This window comes from Coccinella septempunctata, chromosome 4, assembly GCF_907165205.1.
Source record: "Coccinella septempunctata chromosome 4, icCocSept1.1, whole genome shotgun sequence".
NCBI lineage: Eukaryota > Metazoa > Arthropoda > Insecta > Coleoptera > Coccinellidae > Coccinella > Coccinella septempunctata.
This window is the reverse complement of record NC_058192.1, coordinates 20,061,966-20,079,867: the sequence shown is the minus strand read 5'-3', so window position 1 is coordinate 20,079,867 and position 17,902 is coordinate 20,061,966. Positions and strand designations below refer to the sequence as shown.

The following is a 17,902-nucleotide window of genomic DNA, read 5'->3' as shown; positions in this document are numbered from 1 at the left end:
TGACGGTCTGACGGCTCGGTTAACCAGATGAGCTTGATGAGATTAACGTCAATGGGGATTTTAAAAGGGGGGAATTCAGTAATTTGTTTATTCTACCGGATCCACCACGGGTAACCTGATGAGGTCGCTATTTTCAACTGGTTTGTTTTTGGGATATTGCCACAAGCCATAACAACATAAATTGAAGGACCAAAAAAAAAACGATTTCCAGAGTTAATAACCCAAGTTGTTGGGACTTTTTCGATGCTTTAGTTGAGTTGAAATGTATTGTACGGGGGGACCACAAAAATTACATTGGATTTTTTGTCGTTAAGTTGGGTGTTTTTGTGAAATCGACAATGATGATACGTTTTTTTATCCCAATCGCGAGTATTGCAATGAATTTATATCGTCTGGAATAATCTCGGGAATAACGGAGTTATGGGTATAATAAATCACTCACAGGCAGTATGATAAACGGTTGCAAAGTACCCTTTATTTTGAAGCTTACGTTGATTCTATGTTTGTTAGACGTAGCAACTATCCTCTTTGTAACCAAAATTCTACAAAGAAATGACGATGCAAATTGGTTTTGAAATTACGCTATTGAAATACGAATTCTAGGCGCTACAATAATATTTTTAGCTAAGATTATCTACCTTAGGTGTTTCTTTTTATTAATTCCTTGCTGAACAATTACATAAAGTATACTTGGGAATAATGATTTGGGTACTTCGTATGATTCCACTTCATCCATTGGGAATTCAATAACAAAGTAATTTTTGGGTGGGTAAACATAAAAATAAACAGAGATATAACGTTTCTTACTTCCTATTTATTACACGTTGAGGAGACACGTTTTATATTATTGGTGGTTACAGTCACAGGTTGTTGAATAGTTTCGCATTCAACATTGATCTAATGTTCCTTGCTCCTTATTGATTAAACGTTGTAAAAGCATGATAAAGACACGTTATTTATTAGTAGTTTGATTAACATCCATTAGGAATAACAAAGTAATTTTTGGGTGGATAAACATAAAAATAAACAGTGATATAACGTTTCTTACTTCCTATTGATTACACGTTGAGGAGACACGTTTATATTATTGGTCATAGTTTATTGAATAGTTTCTCATTCAACATTGATCTAATATTCCTTGCTCCTTATTGATTAAACATCGTAAAAGCATGATAAAGACACGTTATTTATTAGTAGTTTGATTAACGCATTTTTGAATAGCTCCATATTCAACATTGATGCGATGTTTTCTAGCTATTATTGCTTAGCACTACTACTACTACTACTACTTAGATAATAGTAATAGTATTATCATCAAGCTTATTGCCTCGCTTATTGCTTATCATTTTGAGTCAGTACGATAACGAATCGTGTCTTATTGGTAGCTACAGTAACGGGTTGTTGAATGGTTTCTTATTTAACGTTGATGTAATGTTTCTTACTCCTTATTGACTGTACGTTGTGAAAAACACGTTTCTTATTGATGGCTATAGTTGAATCATATACGTTGATTATAGTTGAAATCAACGTGTGCTTGAATTTAGGTTTCGAAAAACACGTAATGAGTAACCTCTGTTCAACGCCTCCTACTTCATTTTAACGTATACGTATACGTGTATGTATTTACTGGTGCTGAAACGAGAAACTGAAGATTCAAAATTCACAAGACTGAAATTGATTTAAAAACTGGTTGTAAGAGTTTTTCAGATAGATAGTCATATTCATTTATAATATGAAATTATCACACATTTTTATAGTGGCAAAGATGTTTGAATGAGCCTTTGTTCGTAAAAAAAGCAATCAAAAATCCGAGGATTTTTTCAGAAATTTGGGAAAACCATGAAATTTATACTGAAATTGAAATATCCTCGGAAATATCTATATCTAATATTCTGAATCTTCATTACGTAGTCGTAGTCTACAGGGTGTCCCGGAAAATGTGGAGAATCTCTCGGATTCAGATAGAACATAAAAAATGAAGATGACAAGTTCCCTTAATTTTTTTTCCTAGCGGCCCTCCCTACGAAGATACGACCTCCTAAATGACGCCACTGGAAATCCATTTTAGTGGTATAAGTTTAAAACTTCTCGATATAATTTGTTGAAAATTTGATATGATTAATAGTAGTAAGGACCCCTTATATCACCGCACTCAAATTTCAATTAGCTTGTTCAGTTTACCAGGGTCGGAGTGGGTTGTACATTTTAATGCTTACATTTTTAACACACTGTATGATAAGGTGCTAAAAAAACAAATTTGGATACCTTGAACATTAAGCTGAAAAAAAGGTGATCTTGTTCAGTGTCGATAAAATGAACCGTTTTCGAAAAAAGAAAATAATGAAAGAAGTAAGTAATTTTTTAATTTCTATTGAAAATAACAATCTAGTTTTTTGTCTGCAAAAAAGTGTGATACGAAAGTTATTGAAGGAACAAAAAAGTTTTATTTTGTGTTATACAACAATAACAAAAAAAAATGAATTTCCAGTGGCGTCATTTAGGAGGTCGTATCTTCGTAGGGCCGCTAGGAAAAAAAAAATGGGAACTTGTCTTCTTATTTTTTTATGTTCTATCTGAATCCGAGAGATTTCCCACATTTTCCGGGACACCCTGTATATCCAATTTAAGTAATCTAGAAGGTTTACTGGGCACCTTCGAGGCTAGAATTTTGAATTCATTTCAATTTCGATACTTGAAAAAAGGTTCTCTCAGATAGATTTGCCAGTGAAAATGTTATGGTAGGTAGTTAGCTATTTGCTTCGAAATATGCAACATTAATTCAAGTTCTAGCATAATTTCCCTATACAACGTGATCATTTTTCAACATTCCTGAGGGAATCTGGAAAAAACTATGGTATTTGTCGGTCCATAGTGAGGTCTCGATAGAGACCTAGTGATACTTACGCGAATTTCTAACTGCTCAAGTACCTCTGTCGCACTAGTCCGTATTTCAAAACATAGGAAGGACACTTTGCGATGATGAAGAATTTACTGGGGGCAAAATTTACAAGTTCAAAAATTAGTGGAATGAAACGAAAATGTCAATAAAAGTTAAAGCATCTATATTCACTGATATATCATGATTTTCGAGCCTGTCCAAATTTTGTTTCAGCACATATCAAATTGGAACAACTTCGCGAGATGAGATAATAAATTCACAGTTATTAGGTATCTGTTCCGAAAGTCCAAATCATATAACTCGTCTGCGTATTATCTGTTGCATTTTAATTAATTAGTTTTCTTGCAAAACTGATGAGGTGTTCGCCAGTAATTTAGTGTCAACCTCTGTAGGTCCATCACCTATGAGTTTGCACATCTCTTGTACATAAGTCAACCAGACTTGTTGCGATAAAGCAAGAACAAATATTATTATCTAATAATCAATAACAGATTAATCTCTATCGTAACTTGGTCGATATACATATCTGTTCGAAAACGATTTTTTACCTCTCACCTTCGAGTGCAACATGTGAAACGCTTTAAATACTTCCTTGTTTAGTGCAGAAATATTTTGTGTTAACATGAAAAAACGTGAGTAATACCAGATTGACCTCTTTAAATTACGATTGCTAACTTTTCTGTATCTTTTTATGTTCATCGATCTGAAAAAATTATCTGGTAAAAGCACTACTTGTGTTTGAGTGATTTGTTTGGTAAAGATGCGAGGAAAGATGCAAATATTTTTTTTTTCTTGCCCAATCATTCTAAAGAATGATTTTATTCATGTGTACCTACTTACCAACATTCTTGAAAACTAAAGGTTAACGTCTTGTTAAACATTTATGTAATATTTTCTAGGGACAATCTTTTCGACCTAGGTTCAAACTTGTGAGGAATTCACAAATAGTAAAAAAATACCTCGGTCATCTTTGAATGCTTTCAACTAAGCATAACTAGAAGAAATGATGATTCCAATATTTCCAATTTCATTTCAAACAACTACAGTTCTCTCAAACAGAACAGATTCGAGTAACTAAAAAGCTATGAACAACTATCAAACTGTAGAAAGTTGGGAGAAGTGATGATTATTCAATTCGTTTATAATTTCTGAGTTTGACTTCTTTGAAAATCAAAGTTTTCAAAAGTTATCCTTTGAGGAATAATATTATAAACGAATTGAATAATCATCACTTCTCCCAACTTTCTACAGTTTGATAGTTGTTCATAGCTTTTTAGTTATATTAATATAACTTTATATAATATATATAATTTATATAATATATATATAATATAATATAACTTTATATAATATAACTTTTTAGTTATATTATATATTATAATATATATTATATTATTTCAAAATCTCATTACTTTATTATTGAACGTTTTTCAAAATGTTATAGTTTTATTGAAATACTTGGAATATCAAAAAATATCTATTCTAAGTATAATGTATAAGGAAAATGATCTCATAAAATTTGTTGGAAAGTATAGATCGGCTGCTCTACTGCTCCGAAACATTTATCGGAGTTAAATTTATAATGTAACTTCTCCTGACATTTGAAATTGAACTCGGTTCAATTGTTCTAGATTTTATTTAAAAATTGAATGTTGAAATAATTTGTAGCATACTTCGGAAATAAAATATCGATATCCAACTATGTAATTCTATAATCAGAATTTTAATGGACGGAAAAACTGTATAAGCAGGAAATCAATTTGTATACATGGGTAGTCGACCTTGAAACGTTTTATATACCTATAATCAGGTACAAATTATACAGAAAATATATAGGTATTACTTGATATCAGAAAATGATAAACCAGGAAATCGAAGCGCACGAACATATTCATGCAATTTTTTATTTTATGTAACTGTAACTGCTTTTATGGCTCTCCCTCCTTCCATACCAAATTAATTACTTTTAGACGTAGCTTTGCTTATGTCTAGATATTGTGCTTGATTGTTCTGCATGGTGAGTGGGGGAATGGATTATGAATTTCAAAATATTTTTTGAAAAATATTGATATAACTAAAAAAAATAAGCGAAACAGAAGATTTGAGTTGGATCTCTGTTTGAAGAACACCTCGAAATAAACTAATCATGCGCCCCAAAAATCATAAATTAAATTCGATATCTCATTCATCCAGGAATACTGTCCAAAAAACAGATTGAAAAATTTCCTTCAACTAAAAGAGTGGCAAAGGATGCAATTTTTTTAATTTTCGAAAATCTCGAAAAAGACATTAAACATTTTTTCTGAACCGCCATAAGTCCACTACCCGCAGGTACTACATTATCCATTCATTACGCCACTTTTCAATTAAAAAGTGAAAGTGAAATTTGAAAAATTGGATATCTTGGCTGAATGCAATTCTGTTTGAAAGATCCACAGATGTGTAGCTAGTTATTCTGTAGGTAATTTGTTTTTTTCAGGGGTGGCACCTCATGAACACTCAAAATGGCTTTATCTCTCAGACAGAATAAGCCAAAATAATGGAAATCGCCCATTAGAAATCTTACAACAAATTTTCTGTCAACAATTATTCGACTTCTACAAAAGATAGATATCCATACAACAAAAATATTATTAAATATATGAGACTATTAGAACATTCTGGAAGCAATAGTTTTAGAGAATTAAAGGACATTTTGTCCAATATCAGGAAATCCTGTCATATTACCGAATCTTCTTGAAGGCAGCTCAACAGGAATATGAAAAAGGCCTCTTTGACATATCCGTTATTCCTTCATGATACTTTATAAATTATGCATTCCATTTCAAATTTCTTCTGTTAACTTTCAATTCTCACTCAGAACAGAAGTTTTCGCAGATATTTAAACGTGTTTCAGCGAGCATTTTCAATATCATGTTATCACAGAAAAACATTCTGTATTTTAGCTAGAGCATAGTGAAATAATTTACAATTTTTTCACTTTTTCTTTCTAGGCTTTTCCCTCAATCGATTCGCGTCACTTCCCACGAGATTCAAGTCGAGGATCCACAAAGTCAACGGTGTTCAGCAAGATGTGTCCTCCGCGAAGAGCATGGAGATCAGCAAGTGGCTGCAGAACCTCGACCTGGAGGAGTACAAAGAAAACTTCTCGAAGTTTGGTGGGGTGGAAGATATCTTGGACCTGAGTGAAACGGACATAAAAAATTTGGGTGTGAAGATATCGTCACACAGGGCGTTAATGGTTCACAGTTTGACGGTGCTTAGGGCCAAGTATTATGGTGAGTATTCATACCAAAGTAACGTCAAATATAATAGAAAAGTGACGTCAGGTCACAGGTCACAAAATTTACATAGTGTATCATTACTAATTGGAAATATTTTAGAATATGCAGATTTAACTTGAATCACCTATTGATGAATTGTCCTGTCGGAGTGTCAGGGATTTTTATTTGAAAATTTGTCAATTTTTTTTGCCCACTGCTTGGGTAATATTCGAACTATCATTGTTATATTTTACAGAAAGTAGAGATGGGCACGTGTGTGACATAAGCCCGATCACGCCCGCTCACGACACATCTTGCCTTGCTTACACACGCTCACTCACATGATGAGCGGATAGCAACGTTAGAAGTGCAAAACCAAACTCAAGACTCACGCACGCCTACCCCACTCACTACTCACGAGTCGTAGAATGAACATTTTTGGCACGTTTTTGCTACATGTGGCGTAAGGCAGATGCTGATGACCTATTAATCACTACAAAATTTGACGCTACTGGTAGCATTGAAATTTTATTTTCATTTTCCAATTCTAGAATACTTCCTTCGTTAATATTATTCTGCTTTTCATATAGCGTAGAATTTTGAGTCACCTGGATCTAGAGTAACTATATATACTTAATATCAATTGAGATAATAATAGGTTGAATGGGTTTGAAAAATTGTGCAAAAATATTTGAAAATGCCCTGCAATTCAGGAGACTCATTTCACCTAGGTCATTTGGGTTGAATTTCCATATTCTAGTTGGATTTCATGGTTGAAATATTCACGATTAATGATGATACACCCAGTATATAATTAATCCAATTTATTGTATCGCCTTGAAACATCCTGATTGATTTTTTTAATTACCTACTTATTCCCATTTTTCATTCGCAGATAATTTCGAAAAAAATCGAAATATGAAGCAGCCAACTTTGAGGCACAGCGTTGCAGTAGATTCCAACAAAGTAGAAGACGACGATGTATTGTAAGTCAATCATTTAATTTGTTTAGAATCAATCATAAGTCGTTATACTTGCCATGGTTATGTATTGTAACAGAGCTTAGACGGCATGCAACAGATCAAACAAAAATTGTTGCTATACGAGGTTCTGTCGCGTGTCTGTACCAAACTTAGGCAGGAAACGATGCATTCATTTTTCTTGCATGGTGAAAATGGTGAAATATTCATCTATCTCACTAGTACCTATTCGGTTAAAAAATTTATTCTTTCTCCTATATGGTTTATACAGTGTGTCCTTTTTTTTTTGTTAGTACTTCCGAGAATTAAAGAAAAAGAGTAGAATAGTCTCGATAGCAAGACTAACACTGAAACATGAAATGAAATAAACAAGGTTGTTGAAGTATCGCATATTGGGTATGAATATCATATTTGATATGGGTGGTTGCAAGATAAATTCGTTATTATTATCGTAAATGAAATAGAAATCAAGAGAAAAAAATTTAATATGTATTTATCGCCAACGAAATTGCATTTACTCATTCAGTGTAGGTATTATAAGTACTAGTTCCTTGACCAAAAAGAAAGTGAGATTATTCCTTTTTTCTAATATATTAGCTTATTTGCGTGATTTGAAGCGTATATTCAATGCTTGGAAAAACTTCACTTTCAGGGTTCCAGGGATGGCATAGCTTATTATGAAAACATAAAATGGCTATATCTTATATTATTCTGGCCGAATCGGTAAAAATGGTAAAGGAGTATATTTAGCAGATTTTACTTATAAAAGTTCCTAAGAAGGTTCAAGTTTCAGATCTGTAACTTCAAAAACAAAAAAAGGTATGAGAACTTTTCGAAATCGTCAAAATCTCATTTTTTCCTAATAACTCAAAAACTAAGAATCTTAGGAGACTGAAAAAGAGCTCGTTAATTTGTCATCCGTTTTCTTCTCGGTTTTCTTCTAGCTCTCATAGTTCTCGAGATCCCCTCAGTAGACAACGAATTTTGCCCACCCTGTATGTACTTCGTAAAGGAAATATAGAGTTTGAAAATTCCAATGTGTTTCTGTTCGTTCTTATTTCGTTTTAACAGTCAGTTCCCTCTGTAAGATATAGACTTTTATAAACAAAATAGTGGTTCTTACATTACGCAGCAATGAAACGTTTTTTTTTTCTCATTTTTTTTCTCGAGAACGACGCGACATGGGAGGAAATCTCATACGAAATAATGAGAGATGAACTGTCGTCGCTTCTGAATCTTGTTCATAACGATTGAATATAGTCAATGAACTCCCTCAACACTTCTTGGCGCTACGAAAAGAGGATACTTTCTCAATATATCCAAAAATACATCAGGGCCGATCAACTTGAAAGCTAGTAATTGACCCCAAAATAACGTTTTAAGGTTTGTGCAAAATCTGTGGCGTCATGTGGCGAACAGTTTCGGAGATAGGATTGAGGACTTAAACATTGAAAAATATAAATTTTTATATATCTTCGAAACCATCGATGTTGTCCCTTGACGAACTCAATTACATAATTTGGTCCCTAAATCTATAGGTAATCTATAAATAGCCTATAGCCTATATGAAAAAATTAAGAGAACTAATTATTTAGTTGATTACTCTACATATTTCATCAGACGTCCTGAGTTTTTGAATGAATTACCTTCGCTGTGTAATAATCATCTTACAGTCAAATAACCAAGTGATTTCCCCTGATAAAGCCCATCTCAAGTATCCTCTTTCCTTTTACACAAACCCTACTCGTGAAAGACGTTGTTTACCTTCCACTTCTTCAGATTCGATTGCGCTATTCAACGACGACGTACCCTAACATAAATCGATAATTCAATTTTCCCCGCTGTTTCTGCAGTTGAATAAAATGAAGTGACACATCGTAAACACGCGCTTCATCAACCACTGCCGCCATTATTATTTGCTCTTTACTCTGCTGCAAATGAAAGTTCTTTTGAATACGGATGTGCAACGGGTGCTGCGGTTCGCTTGTTGACTGCTCTAGGCCCCTACAATGATCCTTGAATATTTCCAGGACTCATACACTCAGGGACGGGCTCTGTTACATCGTTGCTGGAAATACATAGTGAAATCCATAAACACTTTTGAACTATATATAGAGGGTAAGTCTTTGACTTACAGGGTGGTCAAAATTCGTTGTCCACTGAGGGGATATCGAGAACTATAAGAGCTAGAAGAAAGAGGATAACACATTTCCTAGTTTTTTTTTCAGAGAAACAAAGAATGGTGAAAACCGTAGCCTCCTACGATTCTTTGTTTTTGAGTTATTAGCAAAAAATGAGATTTTGACGATTTCGAAAAGTTCTCATAATTTTTTGTCTTTGAAGTTACAGATCTGAAACTTCAACCTTCTTACTTAGAATCTGCTGAATCTACTCCTTAACCATTTTTACCGATTCGGCCAGAATATAAAGATATAGCCATTTTATGTTTCCATAATACTGTGCCATCCCTGGAACTCTGAGAGTGAAGATTTTCCAAGCATTGAATATACGATTTAAATCATGCAAATAGGCTAATATATTACAAAAACAAGCATAATCTCACTCTCTCTCACTCACTTTCATTCTTCTCATATTTTTTTTGCCTTTGAAGTTACAGATCTGAAATTTGAATCTCATTAGGCACTTCTATGTGTATAATATAGCGTCGAAAGATTTTTTTCAATTCAGAAATAATAAATTCAATGAAAGCTTGAATTTAAAAAGTTCGCCTAATGATTCAAAATGAAAAAATATTTCGAGCAATAGATTCTATACTTGAAAAAGTGCCTGTAGAAGGTACAAGTTTCAGATCTTCAAAGACTTCAAAGACAAAAAGACATGAGAACTAATCAAAATCGTCCAAATCTAATTTTTTGCTAATTACCTCAAAAACGATGAATCGTAGAGTACTACGGTTTTCAGCATTCTTTGTTTCTCTGAAAAAGAGCTAGGATATGTGTCATCCGTTTTCTTCTAGCTCTTATAGTTCTCGAGATCCCCTCAGTAGACGACGAATTTTGCCCACCCTGTGCATATATTTAAACAGAAGATTTCTGAGGTCGAAAGACAAACTCTTTGCCTTCCCCATTTTTTCAAATCAGGTCAGTTCAAAAGATAAAGTGGAAAATCCATATGTTAGGTAAAGTTATTTATACAACAAGTGAGTTAAATGAATGTTGAATAAACCTTTATTACTCAAGTGTTGTATACAATATGTTCTATTAGAATTCAAATATTAACACTTTCCAGAGAATTATCTGATTTGTGAAATGACATGAAAGTTATTCAGTATTCAATGACGTTTATCCACTGATGCACATGTTATTTTATTTCACTTGTGAATTGAAATTTTTTTAATTCCACAGTCATATAATGAGCTTATTATTCTGAATGGAATTTTGTTATTCCAGGGTTGACATAGCTCGTTATGGAAACTTAAAATGGCGAATCGGAAAAAAGAACTTCCTTTTGCCTACAAGAATCTTCTATTGAAATATAAATGTGCATCAAAGACTCACCTTGTATACTGATGCTCTTTTTCACTAAATTTTTTGAGGCAGGCTTAATTTTGAGTCGGAAATACTACTACTAGTGTTTGGGGATTTTTAGTGAAGGATTAGAGGATGGATTAATCTCAAGAAATCCACAAGTTATCTGATTGGCAGCTGTCAAAACATTGAAAGTGACATAAGAAACTCACACAAACTTAACGACAGATCCATTCGTTAAAGTTTTCGAACTAATAACAAATATATTCCTATAACTTAATATATTCCTATAACTCAATTAAAATTGGGTATTCTGTTTTTTTATGTCACTATGTCACTACGGATATCATGTGACCATGGTTTAAAATATGCGAACCGACCTGCAGTCCGAACCTGAATCAACTTCGATAAGGGTCATATGTTTGCGCCCTTCGTCGCAACGAATGGCTTATTGTGTACTACCCTCCGTGGGTTTTTTCATTCACTGCGGAAAGGTCTCTAGGGAGACCAATTTAAAACGGAGATACGGTTTCTCAAAGAATCGAAAAGGGAGTTCGGAGAATAGCGAGTGATTTTTAGCGATTGATTTTCGTCGATATGCATGTACCTATATTGATAAAAATGTTTATTGCCAGGAGAGCAATCAGAGCGTGAGGATGAATATGGGAGAGAAACTTTTATTAAAAAAAACATTCTGGGAACTGTTGGGAGAGCAGATAAGACATGAATAAACCCATTCAGTCTCATTCTATACGGTTATCGATGAAAAGGTGGGATTGGTTGGTTTCGATGTCCACTTCTAGTAGGAAAGGTTGAAAGTTTTTCAACAATCTTAACATATTTCCATCGTAAACATATCAGTTGATATTAAAATTCTGCTGAATGACTAATCTTCAGAAATGATTCAGAAATCCAGTTTGCAGCTGCTACAATGTTGATGCAGCAATTAGGTACTATTTTTCACTAAACTTTTCAAAGAAATTTTGTAGATTTAAAAGCGTCTTTCACCGTGAGGTAGTATTCAAACTGTAATTGATTGCTAACTACCTGTTTGTTTAAAAATACGCAGCAATTTCACCTTATTTCTTCGATTAAAATTTTAGTTCAGAAAAAAGCATTTTTCCCTTTTTCCTCATCTTTCGCAGAATCCAAAAATGAAGTTATATGTAAAGGTATACTGGAAAATAGTAAAGAGCAGAATTTTTACAGAAATCAAATGACTAACCTCTTACTTATTTTCACGACTTATTGCTCCAAATTCTAGGTCTAATTGAGTATACAGGGCGTTTATATATGATTCTAACATCGCAGTGTTCAGCAGTTTTGAAATTCAATGATATAAAGTTCAAATCGCTTCACTGAGGAGCACGACAAAGTTATCCAAATTTGATACTCGGGTTATCTGAGTTGTCCATTCATAAATTTCTAAGGACGAATATAGGTGCGAGAAGTTAGAACTGTTGCTATTTTAATATTCCATTCGAATCTGTCGAACTCAAGCATATTGAAAACTCCCCTTTTGAAGAAAATAATTTTTCTATCATCGCATGATATTTGTATGATGTTATTAGAGAATCTACTCCATAATTCGTGTATACAATTCATTGACTTTCCGAAGAAACTCATATTATTATTAACCTCAGTGAGAAAATTATTCCGTGACAGAATACTGTTATTTCAATTCAATTCAAAGAAGCAGATGATTATAGGATGGGACCAACATAGAGTTGATTTCAAGCGGGAAAATAAGAACCGCGAGATCATTCCTTAGAAAATTTTCTTAAAACATACAGGGTGTTACCAAAAGAATGAGAAAGCTTTCAAGGGGTGATTTCTGGTGAAAAATTAGTGGGGGCCTTTTCTTCTAAAGTTACTATAGCTTTACAAACTGAGTGAAATAATATTATTTTTTTCATTGGGAGCGCTGGACAGTTGAAGAAATAACATTTTGGGGCATATCTACCAATAAAAAGGCTACTTATGAATGTTTCTTCAATTGTGTTGTGCTTTTTGAAAGGGTTGAAACATACAACCTCTATTCCATTCTTTATGAACTTGAAGTCTTATATTGCCATTTCTTTAACTCTAAGAAAAAATTAAAAATAATTTTTTTCATGACAGCATGTAAGCCAAAGACCTTTAGTTCACTTTAACAATCCCCTTCGATTTTTTCGCAAACGGATCACCCCCTAAAAACTTTCGCACTTATCTGATATGAGCCTGGGATGGAAACCTATTCAGGCTTTATGAAATTATTTAATTTCTTAGAAAAATCACAAAATTGCAAATACCTGTCATTATTGGCAGGTCTTTTTGAAACTATAGAGGATGCCGCATTTGAAAAACGATGCAAAATTTACAGAGGAGTTTATTATTTCTGCTTTTGTTCACATATTTTGTTGAATTGATAATGAATCTCACTTGAAATGGGTTGTATTCCGTTAATTTTAAATGAATTAATAATTCGAAAATGTAGGAATCTGATTCAATTCGATGAATTAATTCGGGCAGTTTAAAAATAGAACGTCAAGAGAGATTTGTTTTTGATTTAACAGACAAATAATTAAATAATGTAAAGCATCATGAGTCATCGTATCGACCAAAGATTAATTAATTAATTCAATTCTCTATTAAAGTAAATAACCCCAATAACATGATTTTCACTAAGATGAGGTTAATATTTCATCCCAGGAACCCAATTGAAGGAGCTATTGTAATATAGATACACAAAGTGAAATTAATACTAGTGAAAATATTATACTGAACAATAAAATATGGAAAAGTGAAGTATTGAGAAATCCTAAAATGCGCACCTGCAAAACTTCTGCTCTGAAAACCTCAAGATCCCAACAAGTAGCATAAACTCTCAGAGTGAAAGCCAGTAGTGCCCTGTAACGGGTACAGTTACAGTCATCAGATGGAAATTAGCATTCATCGCAAAATTAATTCCGTCAATTTGTCTCGCGTAAAAACGTCCGAGATATACGATCCATTAAGGTCCGAGAAATTCGACTCGCACCAAAAGTACTAATTGGCCGTTTGTACTGCAAAGAATGAACCTCCGTAAGTGTTTCATGATGCTGTCCCTAATTACCGAAGAGATTTTGGGATCCATCAGGAGAATACTTCCAAGATTATTTAGGTATAAATGGAAAAAATGAACAGGTTTAATTGCGAAAATTAAAACTGCAGTTTTTAAGGAGCAGTTAGATGTTATCTTGAAAAATGAGTTATGTAATTCGTATTTAAATGGTACCAGATAGTTTCATTCTGTGACACACCTCTTGGTGTGCCACAGTGGTACGCCAAACTACTACACCAAGGAAAACACACACGACCTTTAACCTTCATTATTGAATTTTCTTCGTAAAAAGTCATTAAAATCTAGAAAATTTTACGAACATTATATGGACATCATTCCTTCAGTTGAATTAATTTTGGGGGGGACAAAATGAATTTTTGATTTATAATTATGGTAGTGAATAAAAATGAAAAGTAAACATAAAGTAAACAAAAAATATTAACCGGCCGAAGTTTTCAAATCATTCGAAAAATGGTTTGAGTGTGAAAATATTACAGAATATATGAAGAAATATTATACAGTTCGTGGCAGGTTTGGACCTCTCCCTTATAGGTATACGCTACTGATTTCTTCAGAGGACACAATGATTTTGTTTATTTTTAAAGATTTTCACTATTGTTATTTCAAATCTATCTTCACTTTGAACTGATACTTAATAACTTATCAAAAGTCTCATACGATTGGGCCAAAGCCGGTTCTGCATATTTACTGGCTGTATCAAATGAGTTATGATCGCATTCTTCACTTCCTCGTATGTTTCGTGAGTACAAGGACATAGGCGCATCTTGAATGTGGGAAAAGATTCATATTGCCCATTGGATATATAATAATAATATTTCCTTTATGGATTTGATTCTTCTTAATCTCTACATTTGAATATTTTGAAATTTCACTCTATTTCCATCGTTCTTCTTAGATATGAGTGGAGCAATCCAATCCAAACAACCTGCAGCGCAGATATTTTTCAGAAGTCCTCTAGAAGTAGTCTCCCTACAAAGGAGGTGCATAAGACATTCTGTATGCTGAGTCCTGTTTTTATGATTCTTGATAGCTTGACCAACCAAATTGTCCTGACTCGCTTACAAAGTAGAGATATAGGGAACAAGAGCTGTTTGAACGGTTTAATGCTCATAGATAACTTTTTCTGTCGACTCAATGCAGTGGGTATTCAATCAATATCAACAACCAGCTGAAGTTGTACTGGAAAAGTATCGGACATCTTAGAAACAGTATTCCATCATCACTTGGACGATGTGAGCGATGTAGGAGAAATGCCAAATGTGAAATAACTGTACCACCAGGGGGGCAAAGCTCGGAGATGAAAAACCGCTGGAAAATGAAAATATGTAGTTGCATTATATTCTTCTTCTTGTGCGGATCCAATTCCAGGCTGTAAGGAAGCCATTATACCCACCGTTATTCTGCAAGTTGGAGGGCCTAAGACCAGAATACTGAGAAGATCCGCTGATAGTTAATACCGTGAATTGCCAGGAAGTACTTCCTCTTACCACACTAATAGTGGGTGTTTCCTTGTCCTTAGCTTCCCAATGAGAAGTTTCACAATAGGTGTGAATGTGTTTGATGGAGTACCCTTCATGCTTCACATTTACTAGCTGTCAAGAACAACACACAGCTCTGCCTGCAGAACAGTTCGGTCTTATGAGGATGGACATATTGTTGTGAGGTCTACCAGGCCTTCGGTCCTGGAGGCTTACGAAGACCATTTGATGTAGACCAACAAGAACATTTACACTGTAAGGTTTGCCAAAGCAGAAGTAGGTGCCTCCTTGGTCCTTCTGAGTAAAATGCATTAGAATCTTCCACGATGTTTGGAGCGCTGGAATGGCCCTTAAATAGTCTTCTGTCACGCCATTAATGCCGTCTCTTACCCAGATTCTCAGGATGTGTTCATATAGAGTTGATAAGAACTATGTAAGACCTAAGAAAGGGACCAATCTAAATGCAGAAGGCGTTCTCATAGGATTGGTCGATTTCTTAGGTCTTAGTTCTTAGGAACTCTGCATGAACCCACCATTAGTGCTGTCTTCATAACCACCTCTTTAAAAACGAGGTATGCGGGGAGAATACCCGGTAGGCACCCAAATGCTGGCATAGGGGTAGAGCTCAGAGCAGGCTTCTCTTTGCAATTGATTTTGATCTTGCGGTCGCAAATCTTCTTCAAAAGAGTCCACCAAACCAAAGATGTATAGGTTAGGATTGACTCTCCACTATAGTACACAGCCAGTGGTTTGATGCCCCACTCTCCCTCTAGACCAGAAATGTGTTCGTGTACAGTCGTTAGCGGTAGCGAAATGGTGGAGTTCAAAAGATGGTTTCGAGGACTAGCTAAGAGTATCCATAATAGAGGTGTAAACCTGTCCAATGTAACATGCACGCATCGTATTCATGAAATATGGGTCTGAAATTCCAAATCAGACCAAATTGGCCAATCTTGGCATCTGACTTCGTCGATAATCGATCGATCTCCATACCCGACCTACGCCCATGGCCCACCACGATCGACCACCGTCCCATGGAATTCCACTCTGGACCCATCCACCTTCCACAGCATTCTACGATCCTCTCGGCCGTGTCGAGTCACCCAATCATCCCGCAGTCGTGAGCAAAAAACGACAGATTTCGTCGGAACCCACCCTCGCGCGCTTTCTCACCCCGCATTGAGGGCGGCTGCGCCCCCGAAAGGATCAATATCGCGGCCCGTGCGGTGGGGGTGTGACAGAGGCACGAAGAGGAGGCGAAATCACATATTGGGAAAGCGCGACGTCGGTGGCGTCTGCGGCGGCTACTAAGGCCATCATCCACGACGTTGGGACCATGACTGTTTTTGAGAGGCGGCCCGGAGAACGATCCATTTAGTGGACCGAGCTGTAATTGAGTGTACTTAAGTCGGTCGTTGTTGTGACAAGGTCCGAGAGAGACGTTTTGTCGATTTGTGTTTGTGTGAAAGTTGATGTGGACTGGTTTTTACGCGGATGGCCGGTGTGGGGCGGCAGGAATCGCTTGTTTCGGTACCGAAGTGGATCGCGCCGCTTATGAAACGGGGCTCGCAGCAGCGCTGATCGGAGATGGACCATAGTTGAGTTTCAGCAGAAGTGAGTAGAGGCGAAAACCATTGATATTCGCAGATAACAACGATTATAATTGACCTTGAGTTTAAAAAATACTTCTCAGTTAATTCTACAGAATAAGCAAATAAGCTGAATCAGCTGAGAAAAGTAGATAATTACATGCATACAAAGTAAAAAGCTATGTGGCAAATATTAGCATAATTTATATTGTTTTGTAGCAGTGACTGCTCATATTAGTGGATGACAGGTAATCTGTCAATGTGAACCGTTCAGTGGAATTTTCTTGTTTGTTACAATTATTATGTTATCGGGCGAATTTCTAAGCCATAGTCTGAATTGAAGATGTTTGTTTAACTTTTTCGCAATCAACTATCCTTACCTTATCTCAATCAGCTCATTCTGAAAACTACGAAGGAGTAGAAGAGCCACATAACATTTCAAACATTTTTTTACCTATATTCCGACTTTGTAATCGGAATTTGACTAAATTCCAACTTCCAACTCGGAATTTTATTTAGTTTTTCTACAAGTATATATAGATAGACATAATACCTACCTACTAGGTGCTTATGATGTATTGTTGATTACAAATACTGGGTGTTCTTTGATATTATTTGAGTTTTCTCCTATGAGAGTCCACAACACTGATGTGATCTTTTACAGGGTGGTCCATAACGATATGGATTTTTTTTTGTTATATTTGGATGCTTTATGAAAACACTTGTTTCTCATTTGTACTAGATGCTCGTGAGGACAAGGAATATTATTTATAATTCCCAGATATACTGAGATATTCATGAGAGGACTTAGGTTTCACAAAATAAACACGTTGTTTTTTGATAAATATTGAAATTAATGTATTTCGGCAAAAAAATTGTCATTAGTTAGATGTTTTTGAGAAATTATGGATTCATGGTCGTAGAAAGGTAGGGGCCATTTGGGCCTATCGGCCCTCCATCCCAGATATTGAAATCGAGCGAGTAACCCTAAAACAACATTGAGCTCCCCAGGCTCAAGGCCCCTTCAAAAAAAAAAACTTATTACTCCAATATCCAATTATACAGAATGTTCTTGGATATATTTTCTGCGTTTTTCTCATGA

General features: G+C 34.9%; 1 protein-coding gene across 6 annotated transcripts in view; it reads left to right on the top strand.

Moving 5' to 3' along the window:
- The window catches only part of LOC123312610 (breast cancer anti-estrogen resistance protein 3 homolog), a 146,121-nt gene that overhangs the window by 66,714 nt on the left and 61,505 nt on the right, over positions 1-17,902 (top strand). For 5 of the 6 annotated variants that reach the window (XM_044897136.1, XM_044897135.1, XM_044897138.1 and 2 more), the window contains 2 exons: positions 5,893-6,177; positions 7,058-7,148. In XM_044897136.1, coding sequence (XP_044753071.1) covers positions 5,893-6,177; positions 7,058-7,148 — 376 coding nt within the window. Of the gene's footprint in view, positions 1-3,408; positions 3,532-5,892; positions 6,178-7,057; positions 7,149-17,902 lie in introns of those variants that run through there. The other variant, XM_044897140.1, reaches the window with a different exon arrangement.